An 18,385-nucleotide genomic window follows, 5' to 3' on the forward strand; every position below is an offset into this window, starting at 1 on the left:
TTACGTTTACGAATTGGTAAACAAGGCTATAGTAGCCGTGGTGTTATAAAGCGATTACCCCGACAGAACAAAGCTTGTGGCTCTATTGGTAAACTTACTAGTAAGATAATTCTTTGTTTATTTATTTAATAAGTCTGTCCGGTAATAACTGCGGTATGAGAAGGGTCAATTACCAGCACGCGCTTCAGTAATTACTAATTATAACTACCCGGCTAACACCACGCCAGCACGTATTTTAATTTCACTTTGAGATTACGACCTTAAAAAAAGCTGCGTAAAAATGCGTTTATATGAGTGTCTGTTATAGGGGTTACGATGTACTTAAGAAGCGTAAAAAAGTCTTGAAACAGTTTTATAAAACGAAAATATGGACAGCCAGGGTAAAATCATATTTTAAAAAGTAGGTCAGATTTTGGAATGCAGTTTATACGCGAAGCAGCGAGACTTATTGTGTGCTATTCCTGGCTGCCATAAATCGTAAAAATTACGCAAACATTGAGAATATCTGTCATTGCGTGGTCGAAGCAGACGAATTCGGGGTTCACGGCTCTCGAGGCTTTCTGCTCGATCATTTGCGTTGCGATGCTGGGGTAATATAGATGAATGGACAAACAGTAATGCTGCGGGACAGTACGCGGTCATAAGAAGCGTATAAATAGCTGTGTGACCGTTCCCCGTGAGCGAACGTATTCCGAAAAGGCATATTTACCTATCAGCTCTTGTGTATACTCGATTGCGTTTGTATTAAACCGTTTGTTTTTCGAGTATGCTTTTGGGTTGACTCGGATGAGCGTAACGACCTTGCTGATTTTCTTCAGATAAGGACTTTAAAACAACGCGCAAAAGGGCTGGTTGCTTTTGCCCAGCAGTGAAATAATGTACAGAACTTATGCGTTTGCTGCCGTGTGCAGTGTGTGTATGATCATTACTTTGATCAGTGATGCAGAAGCTGGATGTGAAGACATAGGACGTTGCTGCAGCGGGAAGAGCACGGGATGCAAGTACAGTTACGGATCCTCCGGAAGACACGGACGAGTTTGTTACTGTGATGAATACTGCCAAAAATCCGGAGATTGTTGTAGCGACTACGAGTCTTATTGCTTATCACGAGGTAATGGTTCTTGGTCTATTCGTAATTGTTTGTGTTATTTAGTAACACTAATCTAAAACCGAGCTAAGAGATTTGTAAAGCAGCCACTATATCTGAATATATTGTTTCAATATACAGCTATAGAGTAGGTTTGGGAAAGATGGGACACTTTGTATTCTTTTTTTTTCTTGTCCTATTTGGTTGTAAACAGAGGAAATTTGGAGGATTATAAAACCGTATTGTCACGGCTTCCATATGCTGATGTTACTTGTTTAAAACACGATCGGAATAGTTGGATATTATGTGCTAAAGTTGTCCCATTTTGTCCCACCCCACTGTATCTATATTAATTGGTAGAGGCGAAACAGATTAAAATGTGTTAAGAGCTAGCGGTTTACCAAAAAGTTAGCGAAAACAGATTGAAATTATCTAAAAATGTGTTTATTTTTTTAAAACATTTTGTATCGTGTTTTGTGTATAATACCCATCGGCAATAATAGTTAAAATAAGTGTTGATATTCTGAGTCAATTGTATTCGCCGCCCACAGTGATCTTGTTATATGATACAATCATATCCTCTACCATTTGCGTCAGTGATCCAACGATGACATATGAGAAAGGTAGAGTGCGCGGGAGATAAAAGCGATATGGATTTAGCGCCTATTCATACATAACCTTTGCCTGCGAGAATATACTGCAGTCCAAAGCAGCCGTACTCGTCTTCCGGTTTAGTCAGACGCCTCAATCAATTGTGATATTTACCGATCCCGTATGCCGTATTGTTAGTTGGCATTCTTGCCAACCCGGTGCGGTCGCTACAAAGAAAAGAAACGTGATCAGAGCCCGTTGCGCAATAGTTCAAAGTAACGGCGATTGAATTCTGTTGTAGGGCGCCCTCGTAATCGCTAGGGTCCATGACCCGGTAAAGATCGAAAGGTGAAAGTGCGTTCGTTATTGAAACCGAACACGCTTAGCCTATGCGAGCACTTATCCAGATTGCGCTGATCGCTCGAAACAAGCTCTCCCGTTAAACAAACGCAGCTTAAATTATTCAAACCTAACAAATTCCAATAAAGCTTTGGTTTCGATTCAGTATATATACGCTCAATCATTGTAACTTGTAATCTAATTCCGTAACGGCCCGTAATGCAGAGTGATAAAGTTTTGTACCCAAGCTAAAGTTTTGTACCCAAGCGCGCTTTTCCGAACTAAAACGACGGCGTTACCTGATACCCAAACACCCAAAATAAATTGTAGGTTTTGCCGGAACAATCTCCGGCTATTGTGCTCTTAATTCCCATACAGCGGGTTAGAATACGAATAAAATACGCGTGCTGGGCCTTTCCTTTGATTTCGGAACAAAACACTGGTTCTTACGAGTCAGGATTATACAGTTTCACCACACGCCCATACATTCCACGAGAAATACGGTAAAAACTTTCAGCTCAATACAGGTGTTGACAGACTGTCTGTTTCACACTGACTACAGTTACAAAAATCGATTACTTCGCTATTCTCATTTTGACGATGCCCAGATGCTTACACATTCGTGTGTTTAGGGAGTGCCTAAGATTTTTGGACATAGAGTGAGAAATACCAGGGTTTCAAAAAATATGACTTTCTAAGCATTACTCTAACACATGGCGCCCTCTTATAGAGGGCGTCATGCTCTAACACATAAAGGGACGCTTTTACTTTACCTGCATTTGGACCATAGATTGTGTTGTGTTTTATATAGTGGAGTGGGGGGAGATGGGACACCTTTTTATATATAATCTATATCCTCACGACTCCCTGAACATCTTGATTGTTTAAAACACGATCAGGATATTTGGATATTATGTGCTAAAGGTGTCCCATCTTCCCCCACCCTACTATAATTAAACATTCAAAAAGATGTAAGAACTGTTCTATCCCGAATAGATTGTTTTCTGCTCCCATATAAGTATATGACAATGTTTAGGCAACGTGATCGTCCATTCGTAAATAATACAGCTCTCTGGAGAAGTTCCGCATCGATGGTCAGTTAATAAATAACCTCTTCGCGTGTCGGTAGCATCAAAGGTTTTGGAAAGCTAGAAAGCATCAAAAATTGAAATTGTGTGGTCGGTCCACCTTTAGGATTCCCACCGTTGTTGGCCTATTACTACATTTTTAATATACGATTTAAAGCGTATGATTGCACCGTTATGGGAGCAGGGTAATTGTATTTAGTTAAGTCACGTGGACTGAACTACCGGCGTACTTTAAGCCACCCTCTAGGGACTGTTGCGGTTAAGTTGCTGTACTTCGTCAGCTGTTACGGCGACAACGCTGTATTTGCTGTTGCTATATGCTTTATTCAAAACCATCTCCTGCATTATCGTCCGGGAGTGTCCTGGCGCATAAAATCCCGGATTAAAGTACCGGATTTATGGATTAGACACGGAATTCTTCATGTGGAGAATTTGCATCGCGTTGGGCTCCTAAACTCTTTCAAATTCCCTCGTGGGTTGGGCGCGCCTTATTGCGAGTTGCCAGTGATCAGCATCCGCGTTTATCAATGTACGTCAACGGTTAGATTGAGGGCCCTCCATCCCGGGCTTATCATGCACGTCGCCGATCTTTCCACAGTTTTTCCTTGCCGCAAATTTGGTTTCTATTAGCGCTTGTTTTATAATATCGGTGTTTTGTTTTAAAACCTACACGAACTCAAGCATAGCCGCAATATAACAGTATCCAGGCGATCAATTATACTGTTGCACAAGGAAACCAATATCTACGTGAAATATCCAGAAAAAGTCCTTTTAGTAATTTAAAGTATTTTGAATTTTCACGACTATTGTAAGCATAAACCAGTGCGTTCAAATTGTTCCTCGCTAAACCACATTCGTTCACATTAGCCCAACATTTTGTTTATGGAGAACCACCGACGTCAACACTGACGCCAGAGTTCCGCGACCACCACTGCGTAAAAACCCATATCTTGATAAGTTATCAAATTCTTTTGTTGAGATTTCAAGCAAAACGATATTAGTGTTCAAACACATAAAATGTAATGAAAGCCATAATGTAAATAAGCACTCATTCTTTGCAGCTTAGCTTTGAACATACAAGGGTTTATGATCACGGTACACTTGGATCGTTTGGATGTGTTTGCTTTTTATGAATGATTAGTAATTAATGAAACATTCGCGGCACACCTAAGCAACGTGTTAAATCACGCGCCGATGCAGCGTACATCAAATTTCTCCCCATGAACCGACCGCGATTTTCTCCTTTTACGTTACCCACCAAAACACGTGTAAAAACCTTGAAAACAATTTTCAAGCAAAATGCCCTCCTTTCCGCCATGGGCGATCCGTGAGAAAAATATTATCTGGCCTAGAATAACCCCTGTCGTGACGTCATTCACTTCCATGTCGTTCCACTTGACTTGGTCTAACCTTCTGTGACGTATTGCGACACAGCGATGACCGAATATGTCGCTAGCAACCGAGATTTGCGACCTTGGTGTATATAAACAAGTTATCTATGTCTATAATAGACAACAATACTGTAAAAGTTGTATATTTTTACCACGCAAACACAAAACATATGACAAATGCCTATCCTTTTTTATTTTATAATAGGTTTAAAAACAGTTTGCTCATTTTCTTGCAAAAAAAAAAAATTAAAAAATATCTGCAACGATAAGACTGTGAAAGCCGATTCATACGTCATTTTCAAAGCTGCTGGCCCACCATGAACGACAGAAACATATAGGATTTAAATTGATCATATAATTACGGTTTGCGTTGTTTGGATACAACATGGTTGCTGCGCAGTGTGACAGATTTATTTGAAGGCTATTATTTTGCTTTCAATTTAAAACGTAACAACAACTTTATCTTAGCTGAAAACAAAGTACTATCAACACATCATATGTTTATATGTAGATACAATCGCGCATTGTTACGTCAATACAGTGATGCTTTGATGTGGTAGAGTGGAGAAGATAGGGCACCTTTTTGTTCGTTTTTTTTTCTTCACGTTTGGTAGTAAACAAAGAACATTCAAATAAATATAAAACTGCATTCTTGCGACTCTAATAGACCGTTGTTAATTGTTTAAAACACGATCAGGATATTTGGGTATTATGTGCTGAAAGTGTCCCATCTCCCACCACAGTACTATACACTCAGATCAGAATCACTAACAGGTCTCATTTAAACCATTAGTGTCTTTCCAATGTTTTGGGCAACAACCGTACACGGTTGTCAAACAGAACAGGTAAAGATTACTGGCATTTGTACAACGGTTAATCATTCATAATTAAGTACAAGATGCTCATACACGTAAAACGGGTGTATTAGACAAACACACTAACACCAAGGATTACTACAACACTGCTATTTAAATCTGCCATTTCTTATTGTCTCTGAGGTTGTTTTTAAATTTGTAAAGATTAGATTTTAAATTAAAAGAAGAAAGTAAATGTTTTCACTGATTCATGTTAAAAGTTCATTACCTACTTCAACTTTGCGATCTTTAAAAGGGTTTTTAAAAATTCATTTTATATAATCCGAAAATGTAATAGTAAACATAGTGTAGCAGTGTTCGTATGTTTGATCTATTTTTATTTAAACTAATGTATGCATAGTGTCAATTAATAAAGGAATGATGGTACTATTTCGTGGTAGCACCAAAAACATATATTTTTATTTTAGAAATATTGGGCAATATATGTGTCCCAACTTCTCCCACTGTACTATATATTTTAACTAATTAAATATACTTAGATTTTATAGTTGTTTCTGTACCACAAAATGTGACGTAAGACGAACCTAACTCTAAAGTTATTTGACCTTTACTTCAATCGTTCCCCAATTAACTCCTAGTGTTTCTATAGCAACAGTTTCGATTATGGTATATTCTATGACGTCATAGCCCAATCTCGTGAAGTGATTTATGATGCTTCCAAAATTAGCCGGTTACGTTCCAGTATTCTAACTGCGCCCATAACTCAACAAGTCTTTCGTAATTCGCCTCCTAACAGGTCCGGCAAATTTGCCGCGGTCGTTAAACAAAGGTTAAACGCGCGAGTTTTACAGCCTTAGAAACCATACACCACCTCCGCTCTAGATTCCAGTTTTCCAAGCACCGAACACCGCATTCCCGACCACGGTTTCCGGTCGCGATCGACGACGAATTTGCGGCCTCGGATTTCCAAACCACGCTCGATAAGCAAGACGACTCCAAAGGCAAACATAACTTAACTACACACGCCCGCAAATAGGATTTTTACGAATAGTTTAACGAGTGCTGTGGAGAGAGAATATTAACCGATAAAACCAAGAGGATAATGTGATATATTTGTAACTATTTAATCATTACCGTGCGGTAAAACACACGAGCCCCACTTCCGCTTAGCTAACACATATAAATATCCAAAAATAGCACATAATATCGAAATATCCTGATAGTGTAAACAATTAACAACGGTATATGGGAGTCGTTAGGATACGATTTTATAGTTCTTTGAATGTTATTTGTTTATTATCAAATGAGACAAAAAAATAGAATGAATAGGTGTCTCATCTTGCCCCAACCTACTATATATGTTTTAGTAAGAACTGATCACATTGTATATTGTTTGTTACCAGCAGTAACTACAATCGTCATAGTCTGAATTTAAAAAGTGTAAAAATCCAAGACCGAAATCAAGCACAATGTGATGTCATTGACTGAAAAGTCAACAGACCGTACTTGTTTACAAGCGGAACATTTACACACCGAATGAATGCGTCCATTTAAATGGGACCATCCAGTCACACACCGCAATACGTAATCTGCAACCCAAGCTCAAAGGAGCATTCATATAAATCGATGACGCAAGAATGACGTAAGCGCTGCGTATAAACATCACGTTGCAGATAAGCTGTGACGACCTTGTTTTCGCAACCGCGATTCCGTCGCATTAGAAACGCCAGTAGTTTTAACCCGACCGCTTTTGTCTTGGGCTTAGTGAAACAAACACGTCAATTTTGCGATCTAAGGATAAGCTGTTTAATTTGTATTCTTGGTAAAAGGTGTTTTCACGATTCATTTATTACACTGTCCGAATAAGAACCAAATAGTTAAATACATAAACAGCGCACGACGTGGTTTCGTACTGACATCTATAAAATCGCGATCAAAGTATATAATCTTATTTGCGGTTCCGACATGGCGTTTATAGCGCTTTCGACCCACTCGAAGTACAGCAGTGCGGGTGGCCAATTAAAACAGATGGGCAATGGGAGTTCACGGCTGGTGAACTTGATCGACGATTTGTCTTCGTTAGCCCACAAGCAGCTGGATCCTGATCAAACACATTTGAATTCGAGGTCTTTGGAAGCTGCGAAACCACTCCGTGTATTCTGAGCAGTGTTTTGCTTTTTCCTTTACTGAGATCTGCCTCTCGTGTCGTTAAGAGTTCGTCCCTAAACCAACAGCAGTCTGGGACCGCCAATACGATTTCCGCTGCGTGCGAAAGAAGAAAACGATTGTGATTACGCACAGCCGCACGCACACGTTTGTGTACTTGCTTCTCAGCTTTCCCGTGCGCGAAGCCGCTATTAAAGCGCAAACAAAACCCCTCGAGATAACCTTAATCCATTCTCAAGTGCCGGACTTAGGCAGCTACCCCTAGGCCAGAGTAAACTTTGGGCGGCCTTTGTTGTTTTAAGCGCAGCACCTCTTAGGGCACTAAATATGCCACACCAAATCAAAGAATCATTTAAAAATAATAAACAGCAATTGTGTTCAATTTATCGCGTCTATAAACTTTAATGGCTTTTAAACGAGGAGTTTACATCGTTTCAGTCTTTGTCTTTTCAAAAACCAAGACCGTTTGACATGTTTGCAGTAAACAATGTACTCAGTTATCGGAGAAAAATGTATGTTCCTCGTGTGAGGCATACGTTTGCCACCGTAGAGTCCGTTGCGGCCAATTGCCAAGCGATTAGCTTGGTAACTACAGCTCAAAATTATCAATGGTTTGCCCCGCATGCGACCCGGAACGAAAATACAACAACATTCCAAAATTTCTATTTAAAGCGTAAAAATTTTCTCCATTTAAAACGGATATATAAACACAACTATACATTTAAATTTGGATTATTCTTTAACGAACGATCTTGTTTTTATTCGAAATTAAATATTGAAACAAGCGACATAAAAATAATAACTATTTTTTGCATTGTTGGGTGAAAGGGCTATTAATTAAAAAATTCCAAAAAAAATTATTTTGAAATGACCCTTTTTTGAAAAGCTTAATACAAATATATGTTATTGCGCGCACATGTGAAGTGTGTGAATTCATTCGAAATCACGACTTACGTGTAGATTTGTTTGCATCCTAAATTGTTTGCATAGTTCGCATGTACAATCAATATATCATTGTAATTTGCAGCTCAAGATTGCGTTATGACATACTGGAGCCATTGGAGTCATTGCACAGCTCGGTGTGGATTGGGAATGACAGAACGAAGGAGAGAAGTGCATATACCGCCATCTGGTGGTGGAAAGGAATGTGGAAAACGCAGACAAACAAAGGCATGCCGCCATAACAACGATAGATGTCGTAATAAAGGTAGGAGTTCTAATATTATTTTTTTTCTGGATCTATCATACATAACAACACCCATAATTGATTAAGAATAAATAAAAGTAACTTAATTTATCTAAGCGTGCTTGGGAAATCGACAGTCCATATAACACGGGTGTTCTGTTTCATACATCTCGTGCCCGCTTACGAGTTTTCACGTATGTAGATTTGTAGGTGATAGTTTTTATGTTGGGCTGACAATTTAGACATTCCATTAATGACCACTGGTAGTAAACAAATACCATTCAAAGAAATAAAAAAAAAACGTACCCTCACGACTACCATGAACCGTTGTTAATTGTTTAAAACACGATCAGGGTATTTGAATATCATGTGCTAAAAGTGTCCCGTCTTCCCCCACCCCACTATAACTAAGATTTTACTTTCTTAGAAATCGCCCAAATTCTGCCATCGTATCACAACCGAAAGAGGAATGTACGTGACAAATACGAACGTCCAAGTGTGCTCAAAAAAGTTAAAAAAGACAGGTATGTGAAAGATAATGCATGTTTTGCTTGTACTCGTGCACTTCTCATAAACCAGTGGCTTAATTTCATTAAAGAGCGTCCATATAGTAGGATGGGGGGGAGATAGGACACTTTTCCATTTTCTTGACCGATTTGGTAGTAAACAAAGATCATTTAAAAAATAAAACCTCATCCCCACAGTTTCATTAAACCGCTGTTATTGCTTAAAATACACTCAAGATATTTTTCTATATTATGTGCTCGACGTATTCTATCTTACCCCATAGAACTAAATTTGACAGGATTTTATATACAGCTTGTTCTTGTTGATATGATAGAATCTATAAAAATGTATTCACCTGTTAAACAACATTATAAACATAATTTTAAAAACGAGAACAAATTGTTTTGTGATTTAAGCAAAATGCGTAACAAATGTTTGTGATTGTATTTCCGTAATGGCGCACGAACACAATGTACTACAAACGTCAATGTCAACGAACACAATGTACTACAAACGTCAATGTTAAAATTTGGGAATATTAACTATATAGAGATGTATATGTATAGTAGGTTGGGAGAAGATGGGACACCTTTCTATTCTATTTTCTCGCCTAATTTGGTAGTAAACAAATAAAATGCAAAGAATTATAAAAGAGTATTCTAACGACTTCCCTAGACCGTTGTTAATTGTTTAAAACACGATCAAGACATTTAGATATTATGTGCTAAAGGTGTCCCAACTTCCCCCACCCTACTGTATTCATGTAATTATTTGTTTTATCAAATTAGCTTAAATACTTGCCAATGTTCAGCCAAAATTTTGTTTTTATATTTTTCAGTTACTGCGTGCATTACCGCATATCATCTATTGCTTGGTACTGCCGGTATGCATCACCTTACCACGTATTAAAGATCGGTTCCTTGGTTTGTGCGGAATGCCATGACACTGCTATGGACAGGGAAGGACACTGTGCCGGTAAATGACTACAGTAACTTGTAACTTACGCAACGCTATTTCCATTAACCAAAAGCGTATATTTCAAAAACGTTGTTCACCTTTTTACGTAATTAAAGTTATAACATATAGTAGGGTGGAGGAATATAGAACACTTTTTTATTTTGTTTTCTCGTCCCATTTGGTAGAAAGCAAAGAACTTTCAAAGGTTTATAAAACCGTGTTCTCACGACTCCCACAAACCGTTGTTGATTGTTTAAAATACGATCAAGATATTTGGATGTCAAGTGCTAAAGGTGTCCCGTCGTAGGCTACCCTACAGTACTATATATTAACATATAGACTTCGTACGTTCTTTCATGATACTGTATAACTTTCCAGGCTCTTATACTGCGGTCCGCAGTCGCTGGAGGTCGCTAGTTGGTCGTCCGTGCCACGGAACATGGGAAAGCGAAGGCGAAAAGGAAGAGAACTGCAGATGTGGAGAAAATCCGGGAAAAGACTTTATTTTTGTTTGAGCACAACCACAGACACGCTGAAAACTTAAAACTGACAACACTAGTCTCATTTAAATAGGTCGCTCACGCACGATCGCAGGAATCATTTTGAGTCAGCGTCCAGCATGTTCGTAGTAACAAAGATATATGCCTCAAGCTAGTAGTATAATTGTACGTCTCACTTCACGTCACTGCTTGGTCATAATTCATATTTATTCGCTCGATGTATCGACTGTGACGATTCAATCTTTGCCGCATTTTAAGGAATTCATAATGAATGCATTTTTGAAATGAGCGGCGAAATATATATGTTTTGCTACCGCTAGGTGGTAGTAGAGTATGGTTGAAAATCGAGAGATATCATTGTACCACTATTGTAAAATAACACGAATTTATAAGTTATCTCTTTGGCTGTTCTACCTCGTTTTTTTCGCGGACATTAGCGGCTTTATAATGATTCGCTAATATGGGTGTATGTTAGTAAATTTATAGGTCGTTGGTCGCCAACATTTTCTGTTCTATGGGTAATTTTTTAAACTGCATCTTCACCAGCAGGTTTAATTCTTCGTTATTTTGTAAAGCGAAGTTCATGAAACAATCCTAAAGAACAAGAAAAAAGTTCTACTTTTAGACTATAAACGCTGCTGAAGCGTTGCTATGTGGAAAAACCCACACACCCACTCGTGCCGTCTGAAACACTCTTATAATGCTTTTTATCGCGATTTCAGCATATATTTTTTCTTGTTGTGTCTGCTTGCAGCTAAAACCTTTTTTAAAATCACAATTTTTGTAATTGTTTTTTTTTTTCTTTTTTTTTGATAAATTAAAGTGTTATAAAGTAAAATCAAGATTAATTTTTATATCTCTGTTTTTTTTCTTGATTCTATATGATCTTGTACAACTGTACATGTATTACGATAATCATGAATGACATATTGCAGATTACAGCATTAAATTAAATGAATGGTGGCTCTAGGTTTTGTAGATTTCGTCGAAAAGATCAACCAGAAAATTATCCACGATTCCGTCGCTTGGAACCATCGAGAGCATTCCGTAAATAGCGGAAGTTCCGTTTTTCGGATTAGTTCCATTTTTCTGCAAAGAAGGGAAACCTTGTGTAAAAATAGTCCTTACTGTGGCTGTGTAATAAAAGTGGGCACGGTAGTGAGTTTTTATTGATAAGTAGGGTGGGGAAAGATGAGACACTTTTTCATTCTATTTTCTCATCCAAGTTGGCAAAAAACAAAAGCATTCAAATAATTATAAAACCGTATCCTCACAACTTCTATAAACCGTTGTTAATAGTTTAAAAAAGACCAGGACATTTGGATATTATATGCTAAAGTTGTCTCATCTTTCTCCCACACTACTATATATGTTTTATTTCGCGAGCCATGGGTTCCATTCATGACGTTTGATCGGCAAAGGCTGGATCGGTAGAATGTACTTATACATATGTTTTTATAAGAAATACTAATACTCACATTTAATACTTTTTCGAATCACTAAAATTTATTTTAGAATCAGTACCGCTAGGGTCTATCCAGTTAATACAGTGCCCAAATTTTATATTGGTAGCACCAGTAGAACGTATATTAAAAATTGCCGATAAAATTTCTGTATTCCAGGATCACCTTGCTTGTTGCCGTTTCCATTTGTCAACAAAATGTACATACCCAAACGGCGGTAATCGATCAATTACTTCAACCTTACATTACCTTGACCTGCTCGACCGACTGTTTCAGATCCGAAACCCATTCGTCACAGCTTTTAATATGGTTGGGTAATATTGAACAATGAACTGAGTCCGGACCTCTTTGTGCTTCCATTTTCCAACCTGTTAAAATATGCCATTGTATAAAACAAACCACACACGGCACATGTCTTATTTTTGTCAAGTAAAATTGTATGGTAAAGTGGGGAAAATGTGACACCTTTTCATTCTATTTTCTCGTCTCATTTAGTAGTAAACAAAGAACATTCAAAAATTTATAAAACCGCATCCTTACGACTCCCATAGACCATTTGTTAATTGTTAAAAACACGATCAGGATATATTTGGATATCATATGCTAAACGTGTCCATCTTACCCTACAGTACTGTATATTTACAACTACAGTAATATGGTACGGACAGTTTACAAGAGGCCACCGTACTAAAATTAAGCAGACGTTGTCAAAATTTCCAACAATTACTCATTGGAAGATACCTCTAACAAAGTTATATGATGCAAACAACGATGCAATAAATCATTTGGGGAAAATGAGTACCCCTGCTGTTGATGTCTATATGCATATTGACGCAATGACGCATGAAATTACGTAATGTTAAAATAGAATCCTGGTAACCCATAAAGTTAAGCTTGCACTTGTATGTTGTATTTGCAAGCATCAATCTACAATCTAAAAAATATAGTACTGTGAGGGGAGATGGGACAACTTTAGCACATAATATCAAAATATCCTGATCTTTCAAACAAGTAACACCAGCCTGTGGGAGTCGCAAAGATAAGGTTTTTATTCTATTAAATGTTTTTTGTTTACTACCAAATGGGACGGGAAATTATAATGAAAAGGTGTCCCATCTTCCCCCACCCTACTCTTATGGAACCCTGGTAACCGACAAAGTTAACCTTGCACGTGTATGTTGCATTTGCAAGCTAGAATCTAGAAATTACATCAAGAAAAACAAGCTACGTTTTGTAGTATTGTTGTGTTCGTTTGCGTGTCTGCAATATGACGCTATTTGTCACTTCCTATAAAGCAGTCTTCTGAATAAACATGTTGTCGACGTTGGTGAGCGTGTTCTCAGTAATTGAATACCAAGAATAGCGTTAAGGCTTTGGTACACGTTCCCTGCCTAAGTATTGCGGGGAACTAGTAGTCAGGAATGGGGTACTCGCCTAATCCTGGTACTGTAATTTAACTCAAGTATAGATGTCGTTTCAGCGAGTGATAAACGACTTGCCAATTAATTTGAATGCGGATGTGGATCGACAATTCGGACAAAGCGGCGAGAGAACAATTAACGAGTGAATTCGCTATATCGCGTTGTGCGGTTTGCTGCTGGAAAAACTGCTACAGTTTCGGTTCGGGGGTTAGCCATGTAGAAGGAAGTGCTTCGTCACAACCCGTGCTGGTGCAGTTATGAAACAAATTTAAGTTTTGCTTCGGAAGAGAGGGAAGTTATAGTTATATAGGAACGAGGGCTCATTAATGAGATCAAACAGTGTGCAGTGTGCAAGGCAATGTACTGCATAATAGCTGAACATGTTTCGTGTTTTGTCCGGTATGCTTAACTATCAATGCTTATAAGCCAAGTATAGCTACATGTATTTGAAACGAAAGGAAAAGAAGCGTTTTCTGTACGAGTTTTTTTTACAAATATAGTTTAAAGTATTTTTGCATTGAAATCAACTATAGGGGTTTCTGTTCAGTCATTATGTTGCGAGTTGCAATGTTCGTAGTTGTTTATGTGAGTATTTTAGTGGCGAGCAAACATATTCATCATACGAAAAACGGAGAGAAAACACATTTGCGAACGAAAAACTCAATTACAGGTAAACACCGGTTCTTAAAAAGACAATTTCACTATCTGTTCACCCTTTGTCAATAAATAGGTATTGTAATGTCTATAATGTAGTGGTAAATTGGCTATATATCAAGCAGAACAAAACGTTATATTGCATTTATGCCTGGAAAAATAATGCGCGACTATATGGAGGATATTGGGAACACACATCAACAGTATGTATGTGTGGTTGTCGTTTTCGTTTCAGGTCACAGGAACGTCCGCGTGGATTCGGTTATGCTGCGGCATACAGTCGTCTGGGATCGATTTCCAGGGGAGAACAACTTCTCCGTATTGTACAGGAGCAAGGGCACATTGAAGTAAGTCGCATTACTGGCTAAACCGGCGCCGTGGCAAAGTAGTTAGCGCGCCTGCCTCTAACCCAGATGTAATGAGTTCAAGACTCGTCACTGCTACCATTGTGGGCGTAGTATATGTGCCCTTGGGAAAGACACTTAACGGCAATTGCTTTAACCCAGAGATCACTGATGGGTTGTCCAAATTATTAGTCATGCATAAAAAAATAAGTACCCACAAAGTAACATACATGGTAACTGGTAAACTGGCATATAAGGTGTACGAACACCCGTGTGATAACGACTGTCGTTTTCCGTCCACGCGAGGATACAGTAAGCTGCATTCAAACCGCTAACTCAGTTCATAACGTTTCGTCCTTCTTCGTGGTAAAAGATGGATGCAAATCCCCCAAAGTCGGATGATTGACAGCACCCACTGTGACGCAAGCCACGAGTTCCGTAACGCGCTACTCACCTACTACATAACTGTAGTCAGCGATATCAACACTCAAGTGACCGAGAAAATCCAATTCAGACCAGAACTCGACAGTAAGTACAACCCGGACATTGTAAACAGCATGAAATACATTCAATTTAAAACAAATCATCTCAGCAACGTTGCTGCCGCCTCAATTCAGCGCTTTTCGTCACAAAGAAGTAATTTTCATTCGACCGGTCGCTCCTGTTAACTTAGGAACAGGGCAAATGCTAATAGAAGAAATGAGGACGCTAAAATACCAGGTACAAATTGTGTAGTCACAGTCATATGTCGCATTCTCCGTCTATGAAAGGGTCGATTTTGTGTGCTGTATGATATTAACTGACCCATAATGTTTGTAAAAGCACTACTATAGTTTGACTGCGTGCTTTTAAATAAATATGAGTAATGTTGGGTAGGATGGGACACCTTTTGTATACAATCATTTTTTAAGCAGTTTACGAAGCCATTTAAGAGCCGCGTACGGGAAAAATAACGAAAACATGTCCCAATTTACCCTAACCCACTATTGGATAATATAGTATAAGATGGGGGGAGATGGGACACCTTTTCATTCTATTTTTTAGTCCCATTTTGTAGTAAATAATAATAAAATTGTATCCTCACGACTTCCATAGACCGTTCTTAATTGTATAAAACACGTTCGGGACATCTGAATTTTATGTGCCAAATTAGTCTTCTCCTAAATAACTTTATCTTTATAGCGTATTCTAAAATGCACATATTTTTGGCTAGGTTCATTACTACACACCAAGAAAACCTATTTTGTCAGAAAATATCAGCGTTCTTATTCACGACACACAAATAGCTTCACCGGTAAGAAATTTTGATTTTAGCTCAAACGGTAGGTTCCCAATGAAATATTTTTTGTTTGAAAATGTCATGTGCCTTTAACCTCAACATTACTTGTTCAAATTACTTGGAATGCAGAATTTGATGCACAGCTTAGGTTACATTTTCCAATGCATAACTTTAACTATAGTAGTGTGGGGTAAGACGGGACACTTAGGCCCAGATTCTCCAATATTTCCAAACCCAAAATATATGACGCGGAGCTATTTAGATATTCGTATAGGTGTTATTTAAGTGATTCGAAAACAGGCGGGGTAAGACGGGACATTGTAATATCCTAGTTAATTTTGATGAATAAATTTATTTATTATTAGGAATACACGATAGCAAGGAAAATAATGAAAGCGTATGCTAGTTTCTTTGCCACGTATACAGAAAAGACAGTACCAAACTGTATGAAATATTTTAGCCAATTTATTTACAACGATGCTAAAAAATGTTGTATTCGTTTACACTGAGTTTTAACACATAAAAAACTTAATACATTTAACACTTAATACCATTTGACGCGCACTTTGTTAAGCCGCAAGCACACTGTCGAATTACACCGTAACGAATTACACCTTTTTTGTCTATTATCAAATGAGTACTGGTAAAACTAGATTTAAAAAAGTTCTGCCTTAACCCATGCTCCCATACTTTAATCTTATCTAACGTATTACTCTGCTATATTTTAAACGAATTTAACTCATATGCTTCGGCAAACAGTCTTTAGACCCTTCCCGGCAATTCTGTTTCCGAATCCGACTCTTCGAACCGGATTATGCTGCAGTACATGCGAAGTCCGGCTTCAGTGTTTGGAGTAATACGACTTGCTTCAAGGGCCAACACGAACCCAAATCAGTAAAAATCCATGACAGGACAGCGTTGACTGGGGTGGGGGTTTCACTCGGTTGCGTCCTGTTTATTTTCCTTCTATTCTATGGCACATACCGCGGGTACAAGGTGTACAAGAGTTTGCACAAAGTAGGAGAAGTTCCAAAAAGCTTGGTAAGCGATGTTAAACAAGTATATAGTACTGTGTGGTAAGAAAGGACACCTTTAGAAAATAAAATCCAAATATCCTTATCGTGTTTTAAACAATTAACAACGATCTATGGGAGTCGTGAGAATACGGTTTTATTATTCTTTGAACGTTCTTTGTTAACTATCAAATGGGACGGGAAAATGGAATGAAAAGGTGTCCCATCTTCCATTACCTTACTATATAGATAAATTGACAAAAAATGGTACTGAAACCTTCCTTAAGGTTAAGTCCAACGTTTGACGTCAACAACTGCAAACAACATAAACCGCCTATTTGTTGTTTACTATATAGTTGTGAACGTGAACCTATACTTCCTTTCTATTTCCGTAAACTTGGACTGAACTTACTACTTTAATCAATCTCAGAACGCTGTGTTGGCGGAAATGGAAGCCATGACCGTAGACCGTTACCAGAGTTGGACGCCAAACACAGAAATGTACGATGTTGTCAGTCTCAAACCTTTAAGAGCTGAATGCAGCTATTCTACACGAAGAACCGACGACCAAGGCGATGTATTCTTATACGGATTTGGAAAGCAGCAGGCCTCTTCTGGAATGGGTAAGTGATGGAAAATGGAATGTATTATCATAGTATACTGAAGTCACAGTATAGTATGGTATTATTATAATGTTAGCCAACAATGTGTTTTTTTCTGAAATTGCATTTGTGATATTCTGTTAGAATATGGCGATGAATTGGCAATATACTTCCCAATGCAATTAGCTGTTGTTTTTTTTCCGGGATATTTTCTTTTTCGACGGCCATCCTCTCCAGGGCATCTCTCCCCGCATGGTTGGGTGAAATAAAGGGTACCGCATGCGTTAGCACGACGTAACCACTTTTATTTTGTCAGTTTATGGTGAAAACTGGACACCGCCCTCAACTGAAACAATGGGAAGAAGAAAAAGTCGCGGATACCACAGCGTGTCCTCCGAGAGCACAGACGGTGAACCACAGGATGGAGGATACGTACATTGTGGTTTAAACCTACCAGGTCACGGAAGTTCTTTTAACCGTTGGCCTCGGCAAGTAAACGAGTATTTGCCGGTCAATGCAGAAGGCGGGTTTAACCAAACTAACACTCAGAGAGCGCAACATACTCTATATTCTGGGAAAGAGAATAACCAGTGTCTGGCTCCAACGAGTTTAATGGCAGTCGCGAGGGATTCTGGGTGTTACACACCTTCGGTAGTATTGGAAAAAGGACTGGATTCTGATCATTGTCAAGTTAATAATCCAACATATTCGTCCGATGTCAACCGAAGCACGCCGGATCTATTCCATACAGAAGATAAGCTATAACTGTTTGGATCGAGTTACGGCGGGACTATACGCTGTACAGGATGATAAATTGGGGTAATACATCAAGTCCGTTTGGAACGCCAAGGATGACCGAGAAAAATTTCCCGGAAAGCGTTGAACTAGCACCTTGTTCCTTGTAAATACCTAGTGTTTTTGGTATGGAATTCGAATCGACTTTAGTGTTGTTGTGCATAAAGAAAGACTTCGTTTACCAAAC

At 38.4% G+C, this 18,385-nt stretch overlaps 2 protein-coding genes across 2 annotated transcripts; both read left to right on the top strand.

Moving 5' to 3' along the window:
* Nucleotides 1–790: 790 nt before the first annotated feature.
* Nucleotides 791–11,596, top strand: LOC100186917 (somatomedin-B and thrombospondin type-1 domain-containing protein). The gene is made up of 5 exons (XM_002128416.3): nucleotides 791–1,111; nucleotides 8,505–8,684; nucleotides 9,091–9,187; nucleotides 10,009–10,145; nucleotides 10,506–11,596. Exons 1-5 carry the CDS (start codon nucleotides 877–879, stop codon nucleotides 10,640–10,642), a joined length of 786 nt encoding a protein of 261 aa, XP_002128452.1. The 5' UTR covers nucleotides 791–876; the 3' UTR covers nucleotides 10,643–11,596.
* On the top strand, nucleotides 11,596–18,381 carry LOC100184523. The gene is made up of 9 exons (XM_002128456.4): nucleotides 11,596–11,773; nucleotides 12,250–14,181; nucleotides 14,401–14,512; nucleotides 14,883–15,037; nucleotides 15,102–15,229; nucleotides 15,723–15,803; nucleotides 16,548–16,829; nucleotides 17,232–17,424; nucleotides 17,720–18,381. The coding sequence occupies exons 2-9, from the start codon at nucleotides 14,064–14,066 to the stop codon at nucleotides 18,166–18,168; spliced, it is 1,518 nt and encodes a 505-aa protein (XP_002128492.2). The 5' UTR covers nucleotides 11,596–11,773; nucleotides 12,250–14,063; the 3' UTR covers nucleotides 18,169–18,381.
* Nucleotides 18,382–18,385: the final 4 nt, after the last annotated feature.

Source organism: Ciona intestinalis, chromosome 10 (genome assembly GCF_000224145.3).
Source record: "Ciona intestinalis chromosome 10, KH, whole genome shotgun sequence".
NCBI classification, from domain to species: domain Eukaryota; kingdom Metazoa; phylum Chordata; class Ascidiacea; order Phlebobranchia; family Cionidae; genus Ciona; species Ciona intestinalis.